At 53.8% G+C, this 27,885-nt stretch overlaps 2 protein-coding genes across 2 annotated transcripts; one reads left to right on the top strand and one right to left on the bottom strand.

Moving 5' to 3' along the window:
* Positions 1-238: 238 nt before the first annotated feature.
* On the top strand, positions 239-13,449 carry CDCA5 (cell division cycle associated 5). The gene is made up of 4 exons (XM_038764681.1): positions 239-310; positions 5,403-5,438; positions 6,752-7,354; positions 13,216-13,449. Exons 1-4 carry the CDS (start codon positions 254-256, stop codon positions 13,294-13,296), a joined length of 777 nt encoding a protein of 258 aa, XP_038620609.1. The 5' UTR covers positions 239-253; the 3' UTR covers positions 13,297-13,449.
* A 7,637-nt stretch (positions 13,450-21,086) lies between these two features.
* SAC3D1 (SAC3 domain containing 1) lies at positions 21,087-25,344 on the bottom strand. Its single transcript, XM_038764914.1, has 2 exons — positions 24,684-25,344; positions 21,087-21,888 (listed from the first exon to the last, which is right to left on the bottom strand). Exons 1-2 carry the CDS (start codon positions 25,279-25,281, stop codon positions 21,377-21,379), a joined length of 1,110 nt encoding a protein of 369 aa, XP_038620842.1. The 5' UTR covers positions 25,282-25,344; the 3' UTR covers positions 21,087-21,376.
* Positions 25,345-27,885: the final 2,541 nt, after the last annotated feature.

Genomic DNA, 27,885 nt, shown 5'->3' with positions numbered 1-27,885 from the left:
ACATCCGGGCCCCACCACCACCGCGGGCGCACCCCGATGACGACATCGCGCCCCCGGCGCGCACGCGCGTCACGTCATCGGGTCCCCCCACCACGGGCGCGTCCCGATGACGACACCGCGCCCCCGGCACGCATGCGCGCCGCGACATCCGGGCCCCCGCGGCGGCCCCCCCCTCCGCCCCTGGTTTGCGCGTGCGCGGGGCGGGGCTGTGACGTCAGTCTCGGCGGGAGCGGCTTCCGGTGGGCGCGCGGACATGGCCGCGCCCTGCAGGCCCATCGTCCTGAGGAAGATCGGGGCCCGCGACGCGCGCGTGAGCGAACACGGAGGGGGGCTGAGGGACAGAGGGGAGGAATACAAAATAGAATAATAATAATCATAATAATGATAATAATGATGATGATGGTATTTGTTAAGCGCTTACTATGTGCCAAGCACTGTTCTAAGCGCTGGGGAGGTTTCATGGTGATCAGGTGGTCCCACAGTCTTCATCCCCATTTGACAGATGAGGGAACTGAGGCCCAGAGAATAATAATAATAATTATTATGATGGCATTTATTAAGCCCTTACTATGTGCAAAGCACTGCTCTAAGCGCTGGAGAGGTTACAAGGTGATCAGGTGGTCCCCCGGGGGGCTCACAGTCTTCATCCCCATTTTACAGATGAGGGAACTGAGGCCCAGAGAAGAATAATAATAATGATGGCATTTATTAATTGCTCACTATGTGCCAAGCACTGTTCTAAGCGCTGGGGAGGTTACAAGGTGATGAGGTTGTCCCACGGGGGGCTCACAGTCTTCATCCCCATTTAACAGATGAGGGAACTGAGGCCCAGAGGATAATAATAATAATGATGGCATTTATTAATTGCTCACTATGTGCCAAGCACTGTTCTAAGCGCTGGGGAGGTTACAAGGTGATCAGGTTGTCCCACGGGGGTTCGCAGTTTCATCCCCATTTAACAGATGAGGGAACTGAGGCCCAGAGAATAATAATAATAATGATGGCATTTATTAAGCACTTACTATGTGCAAAGCACTGTTCTAAGCGCTGGGGAGGTTACAAGGTGATGAGGTGTTCCCACGGGGAGCTCACAGTCTTCATCCCCATTTTACAGATGAGGGAAGTGATGGCCAGAGAATAGTGATAATAATATAATGGCATTTATTAAGCGCTTATTATGTGCAAAGCACTGTTCTTAGCGCTGGGGAGGTTACAAGGTGATCGGGTTGTCCCACGGGAGGCTCACAGTCTTCATCCCCATTTTACAGATAAGGGAACTGAGGCACAGAGAATAATAATGATGGCATTTATTAAGCACTTTCTATGTGCAAAGCACTGTTCTAAGCGCTGGGGAGGTTACAAGGTGATCAGGTTGTGCCACGGGGGCTCACAGTCTTCATCCCCATTTAACAGATGAGGGAACTGAGGCACAGAGAATAATAATAATGGCATTTATTAAGCGCTCACTATGTGCAAAGCACTGTTCTAAGCGCTGGGGAGGTTACAAGGTGATCAGGTTGTCCCACGGGGGGGCTCACAGTCTTCATCCCCATTTGACAGATGAGGTAACTGAGGTACAGAGAAGAAGAATAATGATGGCATTTATTAAGTGCTTACTATGTGCAAAGCACTGTTCTAAGCGCTGGAGAGGTTACAAGGTGATCAGGTTGTCCCACGGGCAGCTCACAGTCTTCATCCCCATTTTACAGATGAGGGAACTGAGGCACAGAGAAGAATAATAATGATGGCATTTATTAAGCGCTTACTATATGCAAAGCACTGTTCTAAGCGCTGGGGAGGTTACAGGGTGATCAGGTTGTCCCACGGGGGGAGCTCACAGTCTTCATCCCCATTTTACAGATGAGGGAACTGAGGCACAGAGAAGAATAATAATGATGGCATTTATTAAGCGCTTACTATATGCAAAGCACTGTTCTAAGCGCTGGGGAGGTTACAAGGTGATCAGGTTGTCCCACGGGGGGCTCACAGTCTTCATCCCCATTTTACAGATGAGGTCACTGATGCCCAGAGAATAACAATAATAATAATGGCACTTATTAAGCGCTTACTATGTTCAAAGCACTGTTCTAAGCGCTGGGGAGGTTACAAGGTGATCAGGTTGTCCCACGGGGGGCTCACAGTCTTCATCCCCATTTTACAGATAGGGGAACTGAGGCCCAGAGAAGTGAAGCAACTTGCCCAAAGTCACACAGCTGACAAGTGGCGGAGCCAGGATTTGAACCCATGACCTCTGACTCCAAAGCCTGGGCTCTTTTCACTGAGCCACACTGCATCATCATTATTATCGTATTGATGGCATTTATTACGCGCTTAATAGTAATAATGATGATGATATTTATTAAGCGCTTACTATGTGCAAAGCACTGTTCTAAGCACCGGGGAGGTGGCTCATTGGAAGGAGCCTGGGCTTTGGAGTTGGAGGTCGTGAGTTCAAATCCCAGCTCTCATCATCATCATCATCATCATCAATCGTATTTATTGAGCGCTTACTGTGTGCAGAGCACTGTACTAAGCGCTGGGGAAGTACAAGTTGGCAACATATAGAGACGGTCCCTACCCAACAGCTCTGCCACTTGTCAGCTGTGTGACTTTGGGCAAGTCACTTCACTTCTCTGGGCCTCAGTTCCCTCATCTGGAAGATGGGGATGAAGACTAGGAGCCCCCCCGGGGACAACCTGATCGCTTTGTAACCTCCGCAGCGCTTAGAACAGTGCTCTAGCCCACTGTTGGGTAGGGACTGCCTCTATATGTTGCCAATTTGTACTTCCCAAGTGCTTAGTACAGTGCTCTGCACATAGTAAGCGCTCAATAAATACGATGGATGATGATGATGATGCTCTCTGCACATAGTAAGTGCTTAATAAATGCCATCATCGTTATCTGTAAAACGGGGATGAAGACTGTGAGCCCCCCGTGGGACATCCTGATCACCTTGTAACCTTCCCAGTGCTTAGAACAGTGCTTGGCACATAGTAAGCGCTTAATAAATGTCATATTATCATTATTATTATATTATAAGGTGATCAGGTTGTCTCTCGGGGGGCTCACAGTCTTCATCCCCACAGCACCTGTATGTATGTTTGTACAGATTTATTACTCTATTTATTTTACTTGTGCATATATACTATTCTATTTATTTTGTTAACGATGTGCCTCTAGCTTTAATTCTATTTGTTCTGACGACTTGACACCTGTCCAAATGTTTTGTTTTGTTGTCCGTCTCCCCCTTCTAGACTGTGAGCCCACTGTTGGGTAGGGACCGTCTCTAGATGTTGTCGACTTGTACTTCCCAAGCGTCTAGTCCAGTGCTCTGCACACAGTAAGCGCTCAATAAATGCGATTGAATGAATGAATGCATGAATCCCCATTTTCCAGATGAGGTCACTGAGTCCCAGAGAAGTGAAGTGACGTGCCCAAAGTCCCACAGCCGACAATTGGCGGAGCCGGGATTTGAACCTGTGACCCCTGACTCCAAAGCCCGGGCTCTTTCCACTGAGCCCCGCTGCTTCTTCTGCTTACTTTGTGCCAAGCACTGTTCTGAGCACTGAATAATGATGGCATTTGTTAATAATAATAATGATAATAAAAATAATAATAATAATAATGGCATTTATTAAGCGCTTACTATGTGCAAACCACTGTTCTAAGTGCTGGAGGGGTTACAGGGTGATCAGGTTGTCCCACGGGGGGCTCACAGTCTTAATCCCCATTTGACAGATGAGGGAACTGGGGCTCAGAGAAGTTAAGTGACTTGCCCAAGGTCACACAGCTGACATGTGGTGGAGCCAGGATTCGAACCCATGACCTCTGAGTCCAAAGCCCAGGCTCTTTCCATTGAGCCACGCTGCTTCGCTAAGCGCTCGCTATGTGCCAAGCACTGTTCTGAGTGCCAGGGGAGATACAGGGTCATCAGGTTGTCCCCCGTGGGGCTCACACTTTTAATCCCCATTTGACAGGTGAGGGAACTGAGGCCCAGAGAAGTGAAGTGACTTGGCTAAGGTCACACAGCTGGCGAGTGGCAGAGTCAGGATGATAATAATAGTGGTATTTGTTAAGTGCTTACTGCGTACAAAGCACTGTTCTAAGCGCTGGGGGGATGCAAGGTAATCAGGTTGCCCCCCCCATGGGGCTCCCAGTCTTCATCCCCGTTTTACAGATGAGGGAACTGAGGCCCAGAGAAGTGAAGTGAGTTGCCCAAAGTCACACAGCTGATAAGTGGCGGAGGCGGGATTAGAACCCACGACCTCTGACTCCCAAGCCCGGGCTCTTGACACTGAGACACGCTGCTTGTCGTGGGGGGAGGAGAGACGAGGACGCCGGAATCAGTCAATCAATCGTATTTACTGAGCGCTTACCGTGTGCAGAGCACTGTACTAAGCGCTTGGGAAGTACAAGTTGGCAACATCTAGAGACGGTCCCTACCCAACAGTGGGCTCACAGTCTAGAAGGGGGAGACAGAGAACAAGACCAAACATACTGACAAAATAAAATAAATAGAATAGATATGTACAAGTAAATAAATAGAGTAATAAATATGTACATATATACAGGTGCTGTGGGGTAAGGAAGGAGGTAAGATGGGAGGGATGGAGAGGGGGACGAGGGGGAGAGGAAGGAAGGGGCTGAGTGTGGGAATCAATCAATCAATCGTATTTATTGAGCGCTTACTATGTGCAGAGCACTGTACTAAGCACTTGGGAAGTACAAATTGGCAACACATAGAGACAGTCCCTACCCAGCAGTGGGCTCACAGTCTAAAAGGGGGAGACAGAGAACAAAACCAAACATACCAACAAGATAAAATAAGTAGGCTAGAAATGTACAAGTAAAATAAATAAATAAATAAATAAATAGAGTAATAAATATGTACAACCATATATACATATATACAGGTGCTGTGGGGAAGGGAAGGAGGTAAGATGGGGGGATGGAGAGGGGGACGAGGGGGAGAGGAAGGAAGGGGAAGAGGAAGTGGGAAGGCCTCCTGGAGGAGGTGAGCTCTCAGCAGGGCCTTGAAGGGAGGAAGAGAGCGAGCTTGGCGGAGGGGCAGAGGGATTGGGGGCATTCCAGGCCCGGGGGAGGACGTGGGCCGGGGGTCGATGGCGGGACGGGCGAGAACGAGGCCTAACGGTGAGGAGATCAGCGGCGGAGGAGCGGAGGGTGCGGGCTGGGCTGGACAAGGAGAGAAGGGAGGTGAGGGAGGAGGGGGCGAGGGGATGGATGGATGGATGGACAGCCTGGAAGCCCAGGGTGAGGAGTTTCTGCCCGATGCGCAGATTGATTGGTAGCCACTGGAGATTTTTGAGGAGGGATCCCTGGGGAGGGGGCGGCCCAGGCCTCACCCCCCCGCCCCCCTCACCCCGCTGCCTTTCCCTCCCCAGGTCCCAGACCCCGTCACCCCCCGGAGGAGTCCTAGGGTGAGTGCTGCTGCTTCTTCTTCTTGTGATATTAAGCGCTTACTATGGGCCAAGCACTGTTCTAAGCGCCGGGGGGCGGTGGGCGGGGGTATACAAGGTGATCAGGTTGTCCCCCGTGGGGCTCACAGTCTTCATCCCCACTTTACAGATGAGGCCACTGAGGCCCAGAGAAGCGAAGCGACTCGCCCAAAGTCACCCAGCTGACAAGTGGCGGAGCCGGGTTAGAACCCACGACCTCTGACTCCCAAGCCCGGGCTCTTTCCCCTGAGCCACGCTGCTTCCAGCAGCCAGTCAACATGCAAAATCCTGCGCTAAGCGCGCGGGAGAGTGCACCACAACTGAATTTTCAGTTCCGTTCCCTGCCCGTAACAAGGTTAATAATCACCATCATCATCATCATCAATCGTATTTATTGAGCGCTTACTGTGTGCAGAGCACTGTACTAAGCGCTTGGGAAGTACAAACTGGCAACATATAGAGACAGTCCTTACCCAACAGTGGGCTCACAGTCTAAAAGATAATAATGGTGGTATTTGTTAAGCGCTTACCACGCGCTGTTGTCAACTTTGGGGAGATACAGTGCGGTCAGGTTGTCCCACAGGGGGCTCACAGTCTTCATCCTCATTTTACAGACGAGGTAACTGAGGCCCATCATCATCATCAGTCGTATTTATTGAGCGCTTGCTGTGTGCAGAGCACTGTACTAAGCGCTTGGGAAGTAAAAATTGGCAACATCTAGAGACAGTCCCTACCCAACAGTGGGCTCACAGTCTAAAAGAGACCCAGAGAAGACCCAGAAAAGAGGCCCAGAGAAGCGACTTGCCCAAAGTCACCCAGCTGACGAGGGGCGGAGCCGGGATTAGAACCCACGACCTCTGGCTCCCGAGCCCGGGCTCTCGCCACCGAACCACGTTGGTTAGAGTCAGGGATCATCATCATCATCATCAATCGTATTTATTGAGCGCTTACTGTGTGCAGAGCACTGTACTAAGCGCTTGGGAAGTCCAAATTGGCAACATCTAGAGACAGTCCCTACCCAACAGTGGGCTCACAGTCTAAAAGGGGGAGGGATCGAAAAGGGATCGTCTCCGTACAGCATAGTGTGGGCAGACAGTCGCCGCTCCGAGCGGGGCTCGTTGTCAAAGAGGGAGAGAGAAAGAGTATTTAAACAAGAGGCCAAGTGACTCGGCCAAGGTCACCCAGCAGATTCGAACCCCGGTCCCCCGAGCCTTTTCCGCTAGAGCGCGGTGAGCAGGCTCCGGGGGGCTTCTCGCCTTTATCCGTGGGATTCAGTCTCCTCTCCTCTCCCACAGATCGCTTCCCCGCCCTGGAAGGAGAACGCCCCCCCTCCCCGGAAGAGGACTTCCCCACCCGGAAAGGAGAACGCCCCCCAGCCCCAGAGGAAGACCACGGAGAACGCCCCCACCCCCGGGAAGAAGACGTCCCCCCCGGGGAAGGAGAACCGCCTCGCCGCCGGCAAGACCCCCGATCCCCTCGTCGGGAGCGCCGTCCCACCGGGGAAGGAGAACGGGTCCGGGAAGGAGGCGTCCCCCGTCGCCGGAGAGAAGGCCTCCCGACCCGGGAAGAAGACCACCCCCGCGGACGCTCGCTTCGGCCGGGATGACGGTCCCCCCGCGGCCCGGGCCTTAGGCTCCCCGGGCCCCGGGCCGGAGAAGCCGGACCGCCGCGACTGGGAGATGTCCCGCAAGGTGCGGCGCTCGTACAGCCGGCTGTCGGCCGCGGGCCCCACCTCCCCCCCGCCGGGCCGCCGCTCCTTCGGCTTCGAGGGTCCGCGGGGGCTCTCGCCGGTCGGGGCCGAGGCCAAGGCCGCCGCCCCCTGGGAGCCCGACGCCCACCTTCCGGGAATCGCCCTGGTCAAGGAGAAACGCCGGAGACGGAAGGTGCCCGAGATCCTGGTGAGTGCCCCATCGTCGGGGCGCCCGGTAGGCGACGATGGCGGGGCTATTCAGCCGGTCAGTCCACCCTGTTGAGCGCTTAGCATCATCATCATCATCATCATCAATCGTATTTATTGAGCACTTACTATGTGCAGAGCACTGGACTAAGCGCTTGTGAAGTCCAAATTGGCAACATCTAGAGACAGTCCCTACCCAACAGCGGGCTAACAGTCTATAAGGGGGAGGCAGAGGACAAAACCAAACATACTAACAAAATAAAATAAATAGAATAGATATCATCAATCATATTTATTGAGCGCTTACTATGTGCAGAGCACCGTACTAAGCGCTCGGGAAGTACAAGTTGGCAACATCTAGAGACGGTCCCTACCCAACAGCGGGCTCACAGGCTAAAAGGGGGAGGCAGAGGACAAAACCAAACATACTAACAAAATAAAATAAATAGAATAGATATCATCAATCATCATCAATCGTATTTATTGAGCGCTTACTATGTGCAGAGCACTGGACTAAGCGCTTGGGAAGTCCAAGTTGGCAACATCTAGAGACGGTCCCTACCCAGCAGCGGGCTCACAGTCTGAAAGGGGGAGGCAGAGGACAAAACCAAACATACTAACAAAATAAAATAAATAGAATAGATATCATCGGTCATCATCAATCGTATTTATTGAGCGTTTACTACGTGCAGAGCACTGGACTAAGCGCTTGGGAAGTCCAAATTGGCAACATCTAGAGACAGTCCCTACCCAACAGTGGGCTCACAGGCTTAAAGGGGGAGGCAGAGGACAAAACCAAACATACTAACAAAATACAATAAATAGATTAGATATCATCAATCATCATCAATCGTATTTATTGAGCGCTTACTATGTGCAGAGCACTGGACTAAGCGCTTGGGAAGTCCAAGTTGGCAACATCTAGAGACAGTCCCTACCCAACAGTGGGCTCACAGTCTAAAAGGGGGAGGCAGAGAACAAAACCAAACATACTAACAAAATAAAATAAATAGAATAGAAATGTGTAGTAAGCGCTTGGGGGAGTACGATATAAAAAGAAACAGACACGTTCCCTGCCCACGACAAGGCTGCACCCTACAAGGATTGTGGCTAAGCGCTTCGTTCATTCATTCGGTCGTATTTATTGACAGTGGACAACCCGGTGATCTTGTATCTCCGCCGGCGCTTAGAAGAGTGCTTGGCACATAGTAAGAGCTTAACAAATACCATTATTATCCAGCGCTTAGAACAGTGCTCTGCACATAGTAAGCGCTTAACAAATGCCATTATTATTATTATTATTATTGAGCGCCGACAGTGTGCAGAGTGCTTGGAAAGGACAACGACATGCCAACTTGTACTTCCCGAGCGCTTAGTACAGTGCTCTGCATGCAGTAAGCACTCAATAAATATGACTGAATAAATGCCAGACGTAATAATAATGATAATGGCATTTGTTAAGCGCTTACTATGTGCAAAGCACCGTTCTAAGTAAGCTCTGGGGTCAGTACAAGGAAATCAGAGAAGCAGCGTGGCTCGGTGGACAAGAGCCCGGGCTTGGGAGTCGGAGGTCGTGGGTTCGAATCCCGGCTCCGCCACTTGTCAGCTGACTTCGGGCAAGTCGCTTGACTTCTCCGGGCCTCAGTTACCTCGTCTGTAAAATGGGGATGAAGACTGGGAGCCCCCCGGGGGACAGCCTGGTCACCTTGTAACCTCCCCAGCGCTGCGCTTAGAACAGTGCTTTGCACATAGTAATCACTTAATAAATGCCATTATTATCCCCCTTTTAGACTGTGAGCCCACTGTTGGGTAGGGACTGTCTCTAGATGTTGCCAATTTGGACTTCCCAAGCGCTTAGTACACTGCTCTGCACATAGTAAGCGCTCAATAAATACGATTGATGATGATGATCAGACTGGACACAGTCCTCGTCCCACGTGGGGCTCCCAGTCTCAATCCCCATTTTCCAGATGAGGTAACAGGCACAGAGAAGTGAAGCGACCTGCCCAAGGTCACCCAGCAGATGTGTGGAGGTGTCAGGATTAGAACTCATGACCTTCTGACTTCCAAGCCCGGGCTCTAACTGCTGTGTATTTGTTAAGCGCTTACTATGTGCAAAGCACCGTTCTAAGTAAGCACTGGGGTGAATCCGAGGAAATCGGACTGGACACAGTCCTCGTCCCACGTGGGGCTCCCAGTCTCAATCCCCATTTTCCAGGTGAGGTAACAGGCACAGAGAAGTGAAGCGACGTGCCCAAGGTCACCCAGCAGACGTGTGGCGGTGTCAGGATTGGAACTCATGACCTTCTGACTTCCAAGCCCGGGCTCTAAGCGCTGTGTATTTGTTAAGCGCTTACTATGTGTCAAGCACTTCTCTAGTCGCCGGGGTAGATACGAGCTAATCGGTCTGGGCGCAATTCCTGTCTTACGTGGGGCTCGCGGTCTTCCTCCCCATTTTGTAGGGAGGAAACTGAGGCCCAGAAAAGTGAGGTGGCCTGCCCCAGGTCCCTCAGCAGACAAGCGGCGGAGCCGGGATTAGAACCCAGGGCCTTCGGATTCCCAGGCCCGGGCTCTATCCACCGGGCCGCGCTGCTTCCCGGGTCAAGCGTGCCCCCAGACGCTGGGCCGGATACGAGATAATCAGGTCGGACCCACCATCAAAGAGGGAGGGACAACGGGTACCACCTTGTCCCCATCTTGCAGAGGAGGAAACCGAGGCACCGCGGCGTAGCGGCTAGATCCCGGGCCCGCGAATCAGAAGTTCACGGGTTCGAATCCCAGCTCCACCGCTGCACTTGTCTGCTGTGTGGCCTAGGTGCTTCGCTTTTCTCCGCCTCGGTTTCCCCATCTGTAAAATGGGGACTGAGACGGCGAGCGCCAAGTGGGGCAGGGACTGCGGCCGGCCCCCTTTGCTTGGATCCACCCCAGCGCTTAGTACAGTGCCTGGCACTTAGTAAGCGCTAACGGATACCGCAGTTGTTATTAAACTGGGCGATTTGCCCGAGACCGCTTCCCTGGGCGAGCCCGTTGGATCGGCTCGGGGGGGATTTGGGGGAGAGGAGGCGTTTCCGGAGGCCCGGGAGTGAAGGTGACGGTCGGTCGGCATCTCGCGGGTTGGGCCCGGACCCCGAGAGACAACTCGAGACAAAACCTGCCCACCAGGAGCTTACCGTTTAACACGGGGGAGCGAGCGGACCCAAACCGCCAACGGATAATAGGCGGACGAGGCGGAGCGTGGCTATAAATGATGAAATCAAACTTGCCGAGCAATAATAACAGTCACAACGGCATCCGTTAAGCTTCTACAGGGTGCCGGGCACTGTACTAAGCGCTGGGATGGATCCGAGCAGATGGGGTGGGATCCTGCCCCCGTCCCGCCAGGGGCTCGCAGTCTCCATCCCCGTTTTACGGATGCGGTCGCCGAGGCCCGGAGAAGTGAGGTGACTTGGCCGAGGTCACACGGCCGACGGAGGGGAGGGGGGAGGGAGTGTCAGTCAGGGAGGGCCTCTTGGAAGAGGAGGGGGCTCTCCACGAGGATTTTGAAGCTGGGAAGGGATGCGGTTTGGGGGCTTATATATAATCAATCGTATTTATTGAGCGCTTACCGTGTGCAGAGCACTGTATGGGGGTCCCTGAGAGGTGTGGGGGAGGAGGGGGTGGAAGCGGAGGATGAAGAGCGAGGTTCGGCTCGTGCCGAAAGTGGATTGGGGAGGGAAGCACCGGAGAGTCAGTCGGTGGGAGGATGGATTCGCTCTTTTGGGGGATTTATTGAGCGCCGACCACCCCCCACTAGATTGGGAGCTCGTGGTGGACGGGGAATGGGGGCGGAGATGGAGGGTGAAGAGTGAGGTTCCGTTGGTGCCGAGAGCAGACTGGGGTGAGAATCAATCAATCAATCAATCAATCGTATTTATTGAGCGCTTACTATGTGCAGAGCGCTGTACTAAGCGCTTGGGAAGTACAAATTGGCACCATATAGAGACAGTCCCTACCCAACAGTGGGCTCACCGTCTAAAAGGGGGAGACAGAGAACAAAACCAAACATACTAACAAAATAAAATAAATAGAATAGATAGGTACAAATAAAATAAATAAATAAATAGAGTAATAAATCTGTACAAACATATATACATATATACAGGTGCTGTGGGGAAGGAAAGGAGGTAAGGCGGGGGGGATGGGGGGGGGAAGTTTTGTACTTTCCCGAGCGCTTAATACAGTGCTGTGCCCACAGTAAGCGGTCGATGCTGCTAGAGAAGCGGCATGGCTCAGTGGCAAGAGCCCGGACTTAATAATCATCGATCGTGTTTATTGAGCGCTTACTATGTGCAGAGCACTGTACTAAGCGCTTGGGAAGTACCAATTGGCAACATATAGAGACGGTCCCTACCCAACAGTGGGCTCACAGTCTACTAATGGCATTTGTTAAGCGCTTACTATGTGCCAAGCACTGTTCTAAGCACTGGGAGGATACAAGGTGATCAGGTTGTCCCCCGTGGGGCTCACAGTCATCATCCCCATTTGACAGACTTGAGAGTCAGAGGATGTGGGTTCTAATCCCGGCTCCGCGAGTCGCTTTGCTTCTCTGGGCCTCGGTCCCCTCATCTGGAAAATGGGGATAAAGACTGTAAGCCCCATGGGGGACAGCCCTGGTACCTCGTGTCTATCCCAGCGCTTAAAAGAGCGCTTGGCACATAGTCAGCGCTTAACAAACACCACCGTCATTATTATTGTTAATCAATACGATTGAGTGACTTTGGGCAAGTCGCTTTGCTTCTCTGGGCCTCGGTCCCCTCATCTGGAAAATGGGGATGAAGGCTGTGAGCCCCACGGGGGACAGCCCTGTCACCTCGTGTCTATCCCAGCGCTGAAAAGAGCGCTTGGCACATAGCGCTTAACAAACACTGCCATCATTATTATTGTTAATACGATTGAGTGACTTTGGGCAAGTCGCTTTGCTTCTCTGGGCCTCGGTCCCCTCACCTGGAAAATGGGGATGAAGGCTGGGAGCCCCACGGGGGACAGCCCTGGTACCTCGTGTCTATCCCAGCGCTTAAAAGAGCGCTTGGCACATAGTCAGCGCTTAACAAACACCGCCATCATTATTGTTGTTAATCAATACGATTGAGTGACTTGGGCAAGTCGCTTTGCTTCTCTGGGCCTCGGTCCCCTCATCTGGAAAATGGGGATGAAGGCTGTGAGCCCCACGGGGGACAGCCCTGTCACCTCGTGTCTATCCCAGCGCTTAAAAGAACGCGTGGCACATAGTAAGCGCTTAACAAACACCGCCATCGTTATTATTGTTAATCAATACAATTGAGTGACTTTGGGCAAGTCGCTTTGCTTCTCTGGGCCTCGGTCCCCTCATCTGGAAAATGGGGATGAAGGCTGGGAGCCCCACGGGGGACAGCCCTGATACCTCGTGTCTATCCCAGCGCTGAAAAGAGCACTTGGCACATAGTCAGCGCTTAACAAACACCGCCATCATTGTTAATCAATACGATTGAGTGACTTTGGGCAAGGTGCTTTGCTTCTCTGGGCCTCGGTCCCCTCACCTGGAAAATGGGGATGAAGGCTGGGAGCCCCACGGGGGACAACCCTGTCTATCCCAGCGCTTAAAAGAGCGCGTGGCACATAGTCAGCGCTTAACAAACATTCATTATTATTAATGAATACGATTGAGTGAACACCAGGAGGGCGACCGATGAAGATAGGACAGGCCCAGGGAATGGGAAGCGAGTCGCCGGCGTCTGACGAGAGCCGCGTGCCGGGGGCTGTACTGAGCGGTGGGGAGGGGCGTCCCCGGTTCCTGACGGGCCTCCCCCCGACCCCCCCTTGCCCCCCGTCTCTCTGGTCCCACAGAAGTCGGAGCTGGACGAGTGGGCCGCCGCCATGAACGCCCAGTTTGAAGCCGCGGAGCAGTTCGACCTCCTGGTGGAATGACGCGAGGCGGAGGGTCCGCGCCGGGACCCTTCCTTCCCCTGTACATAGCCCCCTTCCCGCTTCCCGCCCCCAGCCCCCGGGGCCGCCGCTCGGTTGCGGGTCGGAGAATAAAAGGAATATTTCTACCTCGGGACGCCGCGGGTCTCGTCCCTCGGGCGGGGGGGGGGGGTTGGGGGCGGTGAGGCCGGCCGCTCCCGATCGGCCACGGTCCACGGGGGGCAAAGCCCAGTTCTGGAAGTGTCACCTGTTCGGCGGCGAGGCTCCGTGACAGGAGCCCCGGCTTGGGAGGCGGAGGGCGTGGGTTCCAATTCCGGCTCAGCTGGGGGACTTGGGGCAAGTCGCTTCACTTCTCTGGGCCTCAGTGACCTCATCTGGAAAATGGGGATGGAGACTGTGAGCCCCACAGGGGACAACCCGACCACCTTGTATCCCCCCAGCACTTAGAACAGTGCTCTGCACATAGTAAGCGCTTAACAAATACCATCATTATTATTATTATTCTCTGGGCCTCAGTGACCTCATCTGGAAAATGGGGATGGAGACTGTAAGCCCCACATGGGACAACCTGATCACCTTGTATCCTCCCCCCAGCGCTTAGAACAGTGCTCTACACATAGTAAGCGCTTAACAAATACCATCATTATTATTATTATTCTCTGGGCCTCAGTGACCCCATCTGGAAAATGGGGATGGAGACTGTGAGCCCCCCGTGGGACAACCTGATCACCTCGTATCCCCCCCAGCACTTAGAACAGTGCTGTGCACATAGTAAGCGCTTAACAAATGCCATCATTATTATTCTCTGGGCCTCAGTGACCTCATCTGGAAAATGGGGATGGAGACTGTGAGCCCCCCGTGGGACAACCTGATCACCTCGTATCCCCCCCAGCACTTAGAACAGTGCTGTGCACATAGTAAGCGCTTAACAAATGCCATCATTATTATTCTCTGGGCCTCAGTGACCTCATCTGGAAAATGGGGATGGAGACTGTGAGCCCCACATGGGATAACCTGTTCACCTTGTATCCCCCCCAGCGCTTAGAACAGTGCTGTGCACATAGTAAACGCTTAACAAATACCATCATTGTTATTATTATTATTCTCTGGGCCTCAGTGACCTCATCTGGAAAATGGGGATGAAGACTGTGAGCCCCACGAGGGACAACCCGATGATCTTGTATCTACCCCAGAGCTTAGAGCAGTGCTTGGCACATAGTAAGCGCTTAACAGATACCATCATCATTATTATTACTAAAGAGGTGCTCACCCGTCACCCAACCCAGGTTTTTTCTTGTTTTGTTTTGTTTCGTTTTAAATGGGGGTCTAGGGAGAATCAATCAATCAATCAATCGTATTTATTGAGCGCCCACTATGTGCGGAGCACTGTACTAAGCGCTTGGGAAGTCCAAATTGGCAACATATAGAGACAGTCCCTACCCAACAGTGGGCTCACAGTCTAAAAGGGGGAGACAGAGAACAAAACCAAGGCACGGGGACTCTGTTTCCCCACCAGACAGTTGGGGAGCCTTGTTCCGGACTGACTGGGGTGGTGGTTCTTAATGGGAGAAGCAGCGTGGCTCAGTGGAAAGAGCCCGGGCTTTGGAGTCAGAGGTCATGGGTTCAAATCCCAGCTCTGCCAATTGCCAGCTGTGTGACTTTGGGCAAGTCACTTCACTTCTCTGGGCCTCAGTGACCTCATCTGGAAAATGGGGATGAAGACTGGGAGCCCCCCGTGGGACAACCTGATCACCTTGTAACCTCCCCAGCGCTTAGAACGGTGCTTTGCACATAGTAAGCTTTTAATAAATGCCATCATTATTATTATTATTACACGCTTACTCTATGCCAGGCACCGTACAAAGTGCTGGGGTAGTTACAAGCTAATCGGGTTGGACCCAGTCCCTGTCCCCCGTGGGGCTCGCGGTCTTCATCCCCGTTTTACAGATGAGGAAACTGAGAGGCCCAGAGAAGCCAAGTAATAATAATAATAATAATAATAATGATGGCATTTGTTAAGCGCTTACTATGTGCAAAGCACTGTTCTAAGCGCTGGGGAGGATCCAAGGTGATCAGATTGTCCTGCATGGGGCTCACAGTCTTAATCCCCATTTTACAGATGAGGCCACTGAAGCACAGAGAAGTGAAGTGGCTTGCCCAAAGTCACACAGCTGACAGTTGGCGGAGCCGGGATTTGAACCCATGACCTCTGACTCCAAAGCCCGGGCTCTTTCCACTGAGCCACGCTGCTTCTCAAGTGACTCGCCCAGGGTCATCATCAATCGTATTTATTGAGTGCTTACTGTGTGCAGAGCACTGTACTAAGTGCTTGGGAAGTACAAATTGGCAGCATATAGAGATGATCCCTACCCAACAGCGGGCTCACAGTCTAAAAGGGGGAGACAGAGAACAAAACCAAACATGCTAACAAAATAAAATAAATAGAATAGATATGTACAAGTAAAATAAATAAATAAATAAATAAATAGAGTAATAAATATATACAAACATATATACATATATACAGGTGCTGTGGGGAAGGGAAGGAGGTAAGATGGGGGGATGGAGAGGGGGAGGAGGGGGAATAATAATAATGGCATTTATTTCACTTGTACATATTCTATTTATTTTATTTTGTTAGTATGTTTGGTTTTGTTCCCTGTCTCCCCCTTCTAGACTGTGAGCCCGCTGTTGGGTAGGGACCGTCTCTAGATGTTGCCAACTTGGACTTCCCAAGCGCTTAGTCCAGTGCTCTGCGCACAGTAAGCGCTCAATAAATACGATTGAATGATTGATTGTTGGGTAGGGACCGTCTCTAGATGTTGCCAACTTGTCCTTCCCAAGCGCTTAGTCCAGTGCTCTGCACACAGTAAGCGCTCAATAAATACAATTGATTGATTGATTGTTGGGTAGGGACCGTCTCTAGATGTTGCCAACTTGGACTTCCCAAGCGCTTAGTCCAGTGCTCTGCACACAGTAAGCGCTCAATAAATACGATTGAATGAATGAATGAATGAATGAATGAATGACCAGCCAGGAGGGTAAGTAAGTGACATGGGTGGGTGGTCTCCTCCTCTCCCGGCTCCCCCTGCCCTCCTCTCTGCAGCAGAAACACAGAGGACCGGCCATCGCGGGGACTGGGCGAGGGCCCAAGGGCCACAAGAAGCCCCCGTCTGCCGACTTGTCCTTCCCAAGCGCTTAGTCCAGTGCTCTGCACACAGTAAGCGCTCAATAAATACGACTGAAGGAATGAATGAATGGGGTGGAGGAGGGCGGCCTGGGCGCCCCCAACCCCCCAAGCCCAGGGGCTTCCAAGGAGCAATTAGCGGGGCTCAGCGGAAAGAGCCCGGGCTCGGGAGTCAGAGGTCATGGGTTCTAATCCCAGCTCTGCCGCTTGTCAGCTGGGTGACTTTGGGCAAGTCGCTTCACTTCTCTGGGCCTCAGTGACCTCACCTGTCAAATGGGAATGCAGACTGTGAGCTCCACGTGGGACAACCTGATCGCCTTGTATCCCCCCAGTGCTTAGAACAGTGCTTTGCACAGAGTAAACGCTTAACAAATACCATTATTATTACTATTAATCCCAAGAACAGTGCTTTGCACATAGTAAGCGCTTAACAAATACCATTATTATTATTATTAATCCCAAGAACAGTGCTTTGCACATAGTAAGTGCTTAACAAATACCATTATTATTCTTATTATTCCCAAGAACAGTGCTTTGCACATAGTAAGCGCTTAACAAATACCATTATTATTATTATTAATTCCAAGAACAGTGATTTGCACATAGTAAGTGCTTAACATATACCATTATTATTATTATTATTATTAATTCCAAGAACAGTGGTTTGCACATAGTAAGCGCTTAACAAATACCATTATTATTATTAATCCCAAGAACAGTGCTTTGCACATAGTAAGTGCTTAACAAATACCATTATTATTATTATTAATAATTCCAAGAACAGTGCTTTGCACATAGTAAGTGCTTAACAAATATTATTATTATTAATCCCAAGAACAGTGCTTTGCACATAGTAAGCGCTTAACAAATACCACTATTATTATTATTATTATTAATCCCAAGAACAGTGCTTTGCATAGTAAGCGCTTAACAAATACCATTATTATTATTAATCCCAAGAACAGTGCTTTGCATAGTAAGCGCTTAACAAATACCATTATTATTATTAATCCCAAGAACAGTGCTTTGCACATAGCAAGCGCTTAACAAATACCATTATTATTATTATTATTATTAACTCCAAGAACAGTGATTTGCACATAGTAAGTGCTTAACAAATACCATTATTATTATTATTAATCCCAAGAACAGTGCTTTGCACATAGTAAGCGCTTAACAAACACCATTATTATTATTAATTCCAAGAACAGTGCTTTGCACATAGTAAACGCTTAACAAATACCATTATCATTATTATTATTATTATTATTAATCCCAAGAACAGTGCTTTGCAAATAGTAAACGCTTAACAAATACCATTATTATTATTATTATTATTATTATTAATCCCAAGAACAATGCTTTGCACATAGTAAACGCTTAACAAGTACCATTATTATTATTAATCCCAAGAACAGTGCTTTGCACGTAGTAAGCGCTTAACAAACTCCATTATTATTAATTCCAAGAACAGTGCTTTGCATAGTGCATAACAAATATCATTATTATTATTATTAATCCCAAAAACAGTGCTTTGCACATAGTAAGCACTTAACAAACTCCATTATTATTAATTCCAAGAACAGTGCTTCGCATAGTGCTTAACAAATATCATTATTATTATTACTAATCCCAAGAACAGTGCTTTGCACAGAGTAAACGCTTAACAAATACCATTATTATTATTATTATTAATCCCAAGAACAGTGCTTTGCACATAGTAAGTCCTTAACAAATACCATTATTATTAATTCCAAGAACAGTGCTTTGCACATAGTAAGCGCTTAACAAATACCATCATTATTATTATTATTAATCCCAGGAACAGTGCTTTGCACATAGTAAGTGCTTAACAAATACCATTATTATTATTATTATTAATTCCAAGAACGGTGCTTTGCACATAGTAAGTGCTTAACAAATACCATTATTATTATTATTATTATTAACTCCAAGAACAGTGATTTGCACATAGTAAGTGCTTAACAAATACCATCATTATTATTAATCTCAAGAACAGTGCTTTGCACATAGTAAGCGCTTAACAAATACCATTATTATTATTATTGATTCCAGAGGGGAGGTGGGCTGGGATTCATTCATTCCATCGTATTTCTTGAGCGCTGACTGTGTGCAGAGCACTGGACTAAGCGCTTGGGAAGGACAACATTATAGAGACGGTCCCTACCCTGTCCGCTAATTCTGTTGTGCCGGACTCTCCCACGCGCCGCTCAGTACAGTGCTCAGCACACAGTGAGCTGCCTAGCCTTGTGGACAGAGCTCAGGCCTGGGAATCAAAGGACCTGGGTTCCAATCCTGCCTCCGCCGCTGGTCCGCTGCGTGGCCTTCACTTCTCCGGGCCTCAGTTCCTTCCTCCGGAAAATGGGGATTGAAGGCCGTGAGCCCCACGCGGGACGGGGACTGCGTCCGACCTGACGACCTTGCTTCTCCCCCGGCGCTTAGTACAGTGCCCGGCACCTAGTAAGCGCTTAAGCAGCGGCTTAGCGGAAAGAGCCCGGGCTCGGGAGCCAGAGATCGGGGGTTCTAACCCCGGCTCCGCCGCTTGTCGGCTGTGTGACTTTGGGCAAGTCGCTTGACTTCTCTGGGCCTCGGTTCCCTCGTCTGGAAAATGGGGACGGAGACTGCGAGCCCCACGTGGGACAACGCAGTCACCTTGTATCTACCCCAGTGCACGGCACATAGTGAGCGCTTAACAAATACCATCGTTGGTATTATTACAGCCTGATCACCTTGTATCCCCCCCAGCGCTTAGCACATAGTAAGCGCTTAAGAAATACCGTGGTTATTATTCCGTCATTCCAAGAGCCCCATCTATTAGAGAAGCATTAGAGAAGCAGCGTGGCTCAGTGGAAAGAGCACGGGCTTTGGAGTCAGAGGTCATGGGTTCGAATCCCTGCTCCACCACTTGTCAGCTGTGAGACCTTGGGCAAGCCACTTAACTTCTCTGTGCCTCAGTTCCCTCATCTGTAAAATGGGATTAAGACTGTGAGCCCCACGCGGGACAACCTGATCACCTTGTATCCCCCCAGCGCTTAGAACAGTGCTTTGCACGTAGTAAGCGCTTAATAAATGCCATTATTATTATTATTATTATCTATGAGAAGCATCCAGTCAAACGGGGATGAAGACCGTGAGCCCCCCGTGGGACAACCTGATCACCTTGTAACCTCCCCAGCGCTTAGACCAGTGCTTTGCACGTAGTAAGCGCTTAATAAATGCCATCATTATTTTATTATTATTATCTACCCCTTCCTGCCCCCTGCCCCGCACAGAGCAAGCCCACCGCCCGCATCTACCCTGTCTCCCACCCGGCCTCGGCCACCTTCGGGGATGTGGGGCCGTTTATTGACCCCGGCCAACTGGGGAAGCGGGAGATGTAGGAAGCGGGCCCCGGGGGCCGCACGGCCCGGGAACGCCCGGCTCCTCCACGTCGACGACTAGAGCGAGAGCCCGGGGGGCTCCCCGCAGGCCGAGGATGAGCCGAAGGGCCCCGCGCCCGCCCCTCACACCCCCCGGCCTCGGCCGGCGGGAGATTCGAGGTGGCGGCGTCATCGTGGCCCCGACGGAGGGACCCGTCGGGTGAGCGGGGGACGAGGCTGGAGCGGGCCCCGTCCCCCCGAAGAACTCTACTCCGGGTGAGGCCTTCCTTGCCTCCTTCCGGCCCCGGTTCGGCTCCGCACCCGCGCCCCGGGGGTCCGGTTCGGGGCCGTCGCCTCCTCCTTCCCTCCGGGGCCCCGGCGGGCGGGCGGTCCCGCGGGCAGCACCGACATCACGCGCAACGCGGCCCGGCTCTGGGGCCCGCGTGCCTCCGGCGTGGCCGCGTCCCCGGCTGCCGGGCCCGGGCGAGGAAGCAGCGGAGGGGACGGCGGACACCCTGGGGGGCCCGCCGGTGACCTCTGACCCCGTCCAGCTCCGCATCCCACATCCTCTCCCTCCGGGGCCTTTTCCTAAAGCGGGAATCCGGGGACGGGCGGCTGGGGAAAGCCAGGATGCCAGGACCGGGCCTCTTCGGGCTCCCGCGGCCCCGGTCCCCGACCGCCGTTCGACGTCTCACGGGGGTGGCCCGGGCCCTCACCGCCCGCAGGGATTGTGTCTCTTCATGGTCGCCTTCTGTCCTCCCAGCGCTCCGCACGTAGTAAGCGCTCCGTAAATACAACGGACTCGCTCCTCGTCCTTATTCACGGTGCCAGCGAGGAGCTGGTCATCGGGGTTCTGGGGGTGGGGGGGGACCCCCGATCCGGTGCTTCCCTCTTCCTCGCGGACACAGGGGACGGGCCTCCCGACTCCGTGCAGCGCGCCCCGTGCTAATAATAATAATTAATAATCACGGTATTTGTTAAGCCCTTACTACGCGCGACACACCGTTCTAAGCGCTGACGCTTAAGCGGTTACGGGCAGAGCACCGTACCAACGGCTTGGGAGAGCACGACAGAATCGGCCGTCACCGTTCCCCGCTCCTGACGCGTTTTCAGTCCAGACCGTGAGCCCCACGCGGGACAGGCTGATGACCTCGTATCCCCCCGCCCCCAGAGCAGCGCTTGGCACATAGTAAGCGCTTAACAAATGCCATCGTCATTATCAACACCACCCCGCAAGCGCTCGATAAATCGCCCCGCCGGCCTCGACCGATCCGTGCCGGCCCCGACCTGGCTCCCATCCTCCGGCTGGACTGAAACGGGCCGACTTTATTGGTGACACCGAGTGGAGTCGGGTGGAGGAGGAGGAGGGACGGCAGAAGTCTGGGGAGGGGGCCGATTATGGAGTCGAGGAGTTCGAGGTCCCTCCTGTTGCTTGCTTGCTTTCCCGGCCGGGCGGTCACCCAGGAGTGGGGGCCGCTTCTTCGGCTTTCTTTATCTTTCTTGCCCCGTCGGGTGGTCACACGGGAGCGGGGGCGGCTTCTTCTTCGGGCTCTTCGGCCATGACCACCTGGCTCAGGGTCCGCCCCCTCAGCTTGCTCCCCACCAGGAGGGCGCAGGGGGCCGGGGGAAGCGGCCGGTTGGCGGCGAAGCCGCCCCGCGCGAACACGGCCACCGCGGCGTCCCCGCCGCCGCCGCCGCCCACGGGCAGGCCGTGAAGGCGGCACAGCTCCCGCCCCTCCTGCGGCCCGTCCAGGGCCAGGAGGCGGGTGAGGCGGGCGAGGGGGTAGGCCTGGCCCCGGGGGGTGCCCAGGGCGCGGGCGAGGCGGGCCAGGGCCCCGCGCCGGGCAGGGCCCACGTGGCGCTGGACGGCGCAGCTGGGCAGGAAGGGCAGGGCCCGCAGCAGGCGGAACAGGCGGGCCGAGTTGCCCTCGCAGAAGGCGGCGTCGACGGCCAGGGCCCGCTGGACGGCCGGGTGGGTCCGCATGGACGGCGGGAGCTGCAGCACCTGCCGGCGAGCCTCCGGCGAGCCTGGGGGACCGCGGCCGGGGGGGGAGAGGACCGGGACGAAAAGGACAGTCGTCAGACCACCTGGGACCTCTTGCCCCATGGATAAGACCTGGGCCACCCCCCACCCCGATTGGTAATACTACTAATGCTGGCATTTGTTAAGTGCTTGCTATGCGCCGACCATCATCATCATCATCAATCGTATTTATTGAGCGCTTGCTGTGTGCAGAGCACTGGACTAAGCGCTTGGGAAGTCCAAGTTGGTACAGTCCCTACCCACCAGTGGGCTCACGGTCTAAAAGGGGGAGACAGAGAACAAAACCAAACATACTAACAAAATAGAATAGATATGTACAAATAAAATAGAGTAAAATAAATCTGTACAAACATATATACAGGTGCTGTGGGGAAGGGAAGGAGGTAAGATGGGGGGGATGGAGAGGGGGACGAGGGGGAGAGGAAGGAAGGGGAAGAGGAAGTGGGAAGGCCTCCTGGAGGAGGTGAGCTCTCAGTAGGGCCTTGAAGGGAGGAAGAGAGCTAGCTTGGCGGAGGGGCAGAGGGATTGGGGCCATTCCGGGCCCGGGGGAGGACGTGGGCCGGGGGTCGATGGCGGGACGGGCGAGAGCGAGGTACGGTGAGGAGATTAGCGGCGGAGGAGCGGAGGGTGCGGGCTGGGCTGCAGAAGGAGAGAAGGGAGGGGAGGTAGGAGGGGGCCAGGGGATGGATGGACAGCCTGGAAGCCCAGGGTGAGCAGTTTCTGCCTGATGCACAGATTGATTGGTAGCCACTGGAGATTTTTGAGGAGGGGAGTAACATGCCCAGAGCGTTTCTGGACAAAGACAATCTGGGCAATGGCATGAAGTATGGATTGAAGTGGGGAGAGACACGAGGCTGGGAGATCAGAGAGAAGGCTGGTGCAGTAGTCCAGACGGGATACGATGAGAGCTTGAACGAGCAGGGGAGCGGTTGGGATGGAGAGGAAAGGGCGGAGCTTGGCAATGTTGTGGACCACTGTTTTAAGAGAAGCAGCGTGACTCGGTGGAAAGAGCACGGGCTTGGGAGTCAGAGGTTGTGGGTTCTGATCTTGGCTCTGCCATTTAATAATAATAATAATGATGGCATTTAAGCGCTTGCTACATGCAAAGCACTGTTCTAAGTGCTGGGGAGGTTACAAGGGGATCGGGTTGTCCCGGGTGGTCCCGTTTTACGGATGAGGTCACTGAGGCCCAGAGAAGCCAAGTGACTCGGCCAAAGGCACACAGTGGAGGAGCCGCGTGGCCCAGTGGAAAGAGCACACAGGCTTGGGAGTCAGAGGTCCTCCTGGGTTCAAATCCCGGCTCCGCCGCTTGTCAGCTGGGCGACTTTGGGCAAGTCACTTCACTTCTCTGGGCCTCAGTTCCCTCATCTGGGAAATGGGGATGAAGACTGGGAGCCCCCCCGAGGGACAACCTGATCACCTTGTAACCTCCCCGGCGCTTAGAACAGTGCCTTGTACATAGTAAGTGCTTAATAAATGCCATTATTATTATTATTATTACTTCTCTGGGCCTCAGTGACCTCATCTGGAAAATGGGGATTAAGACTGTGAGCCCCCCGGAAGGGACAACCTGATCACCTTGTAACCTCCCCAGCGCTTAGAACAGTGCTTTGTACATAGTAAGCGCTTAATAAATGCCATTATTATTATTATTATTACTTCTCTGGGCCTCAGTGACCTCATCTGGAAAATGGGGATGAAGACTGTGAGCCCCACATGGGACAGCGCAATCACCTTGTATCCACCCCAGTGCTTAGAACAGCGCACGGCACCTAGTAAGCGCTTAACAAATACCATCGTTATTATTATTGCAGCTTGATCACCTTGTGTCCCCCCCAGCACTTAGACCAGTGCTTCGCACATAGTAAGCGCCTAAGAAATACCGTGGTTATTATTCCGTCATTCCAAGAGCCCCATCTACGAGAAGCATCTGTCAAATGGGGATGAAGACTGTGAGCACCCCGTGGGACAACCTGATCACCTTGTAACCTCCCCAGCGCTTAGAACAGTGCTTTGCACATAGTAAGCGCTTAACAAATGCCATCATTATTATTATTAAATGGCCGAGCCGGGATTAGAACCCACGACCTCCGACTCCCAAGCCCGTGCTCTTCCCACTGAGTCACGCTGCTTCTCTTAATAATAACGGCATTTGTCAAGCGCTTACCCCGTGCAAAGCACTGATCTAAGCGCCGGGGAGGTTGCAAGGTGATCAGGCTGTCCCACGGGGGGCTCACGGTCTTCATCCCCATTTGACAGATGAGGGAACTGAGGCCCAGAGAAGTGAAGCGACTTCCCCAGCGTCACCCAGCTGACAAGTGGCGGAGTCGGGGTGTGAATATATATATATATATATATATATATACATATATATACATATATTCATATATATATACATATACCTGTATATATGTATATATGTTTGTACATATTTATTACTCTATTTATTTATTTATTTTAATTGTACATACCTATCCTATTTATTTTACTTTGTTGGTATGTTTGGTCTTGTTCTCTGTCTCCCCCTTTTAGACTGTGGGCCCACTGTTGGGTAGGGACTGTCTCTAGATGTTGCCAATCTGTACTTCCCAAGCGCTCAGTCCAGTGCTCTGCACATAGTAAGCGCTCAATAAATACGATTGATGATGATGAACCCGTGACCTCGGACTCCCAAGCCCGGGCTCTTTCCACCGAGCCACGCTGCTTCTCCAAGGACGGAAGGATCCCGACGGAAGTCCTAGGGCCCGTGGGCTGTCCCGGCCGGGCCCGGCGGGCTCACCCAGGTTGTAGAGGAGGAAGAGGGCCTGGAAGACGGGCTGCCGGGGGTGCGGGGCGGCCGGCGGGTCCCCGTAGCAGCGGCGCAGGGAGCCGAAGCTCTCGTGCAGCTGGGCCTGGAGGAGCCGGGGGTCCCCGCCGGGCGGGCCCCGGGCGGCCAGGCAGAGCAGGGTGGCCAGCGAGGCCTCCAGCACGGCCACGGCCGCCCCGTCCCCGGCGCCCAGGCCCTGCAGGGCCAGGTCCAGCCGCACGGCCCGCAGCCGGTCCGCCACGAAGCCGGCCGCCTCGGGCCGGGGGACCCCGGCCTCCCCGTCCAGCAGGTCGAGCAGGTGGCGCACGGTGCGGAGCAGCACGGCCGGCGGGCGCAGCTGGCAGGGCGGGGGCCGGGCCCGGCCCGCGCTGGGCCGGCTGTACTCCTTCACCGCTCGCTGCGGGTCGGCGCGGGGGGCCCTCGCACGCCGCCCCCCGCCCTCCTCCTCCGGCTCCCCGGCCTCCTGCAGGACCTCGAGGGGGTGCAGGCGACGCTCGCGCTCCCGCCGGGCGCGCTCCGAGGCCGGGCACATGTCCGGGCACGTGGCCAAGGCCGGGACGGGGCCTGCCATGGGGAGCCGGGCACCGGCCGGCCTGGGGACCGGTCGAGGGGGATGGGGGGGGCTTGTGTGGCTCTGTGTGTGTGTGTGTGTGTGTGTGTTGGGGGGGAGGGTCCTGGGGGAGAGATGGGGCTTTTTGGGGTGTTGGTGGGGGGGGTCCTGGGGTCTCGAGATGGGAGAGGGGGCTTTTGGCGTTTGTGTGTGTGTTGGGCCTGGAGGTGAGGTGGGGGAGGGGGTTGGTGAGGCTGTGTGTGTTTTGGGGGGGGGTCCTGGGGGCGAGATGGGGGAGGGGGCTTGTGTGTCTGTGTGTTGGGCCCGGGGGTGAGATGGAGGGGGCTTGTGTGTGTGTGTGTGTGTCTGTGTGTTTTGGGGGAGAGATGGGGAAGGGGGCTCTTGTGTTTTGCTTTGGGCCTGGGGGCGAGATGGGGGAGAGGCCTCGTGTGTCTGTTGGGCCCGGGGCTGCCGAGATGGGGGAGGGGGGTTTGTGTGCCTCTGTGTGTTGGGGGGCAGGGAGGGTCCTGAGGGCGAGGTGGGAGAGGGGGGCTTGTGTGTGTGTGTGTGTTGGGCCTGGGGGTGAGATGGGGGAGAGGGCTGCTTTTGTGTGTGTGTGTGTGTGTGTGTGTGTGTGTGTGTGTGTGTGTGTGTTTTGGGCCTGGGGGCGAGCGTGTGTGTTGGGAGGGAAGGTCCTGGGGGTGAGATGGGAAAGGGGGGCTTGTGTGTCTGTGTGTCTGTGTGTCTGTGTGTGTGTGTGTTGGGGGGGGAGGGTTCCGTCCGGCAGCCCCCTCCCAACGGCCAACCGTTACATGCTGGGCCGCGCCTCCCACAATGCCCCGGGACGCGTCCGCCCTCCCACAGTGCACCGCGCTGGAGTCCCAGCCCGCCCTCCCCTCCCACAATGCACCGTTCTGGAGTCCCATCCCGCGCTCCCACAGTGCACCAGTCTGTAGTCCCACCCGCCCTCCCACAATGCACCGTTCTGGAGTCCCACCCGCCCTCCCACAATGCACCGGGCTGTAGCCCCAGCCCGCCCTCCCACAGTGCACCGCGCTGGAGTCCCAGCCCGCCCTCCCACAGTGCACCGCGCTGGAGTCCCAGCCCGCCCTCCCACAGTGCACCATTTTGTAGTCCCATCCCGCCCTCCCACAGTGCACAGGGCTGGAGTCCCAGCCCGCCCTCCCACAATGCACCGTTCTGTAGGCCCCATTCCGCCCTCCCACAATGCACCGGGCTGGAGACCACCCCGCGCTCCCACAGTGCACCGGGCTGGAGTCCCATCCCGCGCTCCCACAGTGCACCGGGCTGGAGTCCCAGCCCACTCTCCCACAATGCACCGGACTGCAGTCCCATCCCGCCCTCCCACAATGCACCACTTTGTAATCCCATCCCGCGGTCCCACAGTGCAGCGGGCTGGAGTCCCAGCTCGCCCTCCCACAATGCACTATTCTGTAGTCCCAGGCCGCCCTCCCACAATGCACCGGACTATAGTCCCATCCCGCGCTCCCACAATGCACCATTCTGTAGTCCCATCCCGCCCTCCCACAATGCACCGTTCCGTAGACCCATTCCGCCCTCCCACAATGCACCGGGCTGTAGCCCATCCCGCGCTCCCACAGTGCACCGGGCTGGAGTCCCATCCCCGCGCTCCCACAATGCACCGGGCTGTAGTCCCAAACCGCGCCCCCACAATGCACCGTTCTGTAGTCCCATCCAGCCCTCCCACAATGCACCGGGCTGGAGTCCTCCCCCCAACCCCCAGCCGGCCCGAGCCACCCTTGGTTTTCCCACAATGCACCGGAGGGTAGTGCTGGAGTCCCAGCTGCCATCACCATCATCATCATCATCATAATGATGTTATTTGTTAAGCACTTACTGTGTGCCAAGCACTGTTCTAAGCGCTGGGGAGGATCCAAGGTGTTCAGGTTGTCCCACGGGTGGGGGGGCGGGGCTCACAGTCTTCATCCCCATTTGACAGGTGAGGGAACTGAGGCCCAGAGAAGTGAAGTGACTTGCCCAAAGTCACACAGCTGACAAGTGGTGGAACCGGGATAATGATAATAATAATAATCATCATCATCATGGCATTTGTTAAGCGCTTACTACGTGCCAAGCATTGTTCTAAGCGCTGGGGAGGATCCAAAGTGTTCAGGTTGTCCCACGGGGGCGGCTCACAGTCTTCATCCCCATTTGACAGATGAGGGAACTGAGACCCAGTGAAGTGACTTGCCCAAAGTCACACAGCTGACAAGTGGCAGAACCGGGATAATGATAATAATAATCATCATCATCATCATGGCATTTGTTAAGCGCTTACTACATGCCAAGCACCGTTCTAAGCACTGGGGTAGAGACAAGTAATCAGGTTGGACTACAGTCCCTGTCCCACGTGGGGCTCACAGTCTTAATCCCCGTTTTACAGATGAGGTAACTGAGGCACAGAGAAACTAAGTGACTTGCCCAAGCCCAAACAGCAGACAAGTGGAAAAGCTGGGATTAGAACCCGCGACCTCTGACTCCCAAGCCCGGGCTCTTTCCACTGAGCCCCGCTGCTTCTCTAATGGAGGCCTTACCTCCTCTCCCCCACAACGCAGCGGGGTGTGGGCCCCGGGTTATGGTTGA

Source organism: Tachyglossus aculeatus, chromosome 22 (genome assembly GCF_015852505.1).
Source record: "Tachyglossus aculeatus isolate mTacAcu1 chromosome 22, mTacAcu1.pri, whole genome shotgun sequence".
Lineage (NCBI taxonomy): Eukaryota > Metazoa > Chordata > Mammalia > Monotremata > Tachyglossidae > Tachyglossus > Tachyglossus aculeatus.
Note: the sequence above shows the minus strand (reverse complement) of the source record. Positions and strands in the feature narration are given on the sequence as shown.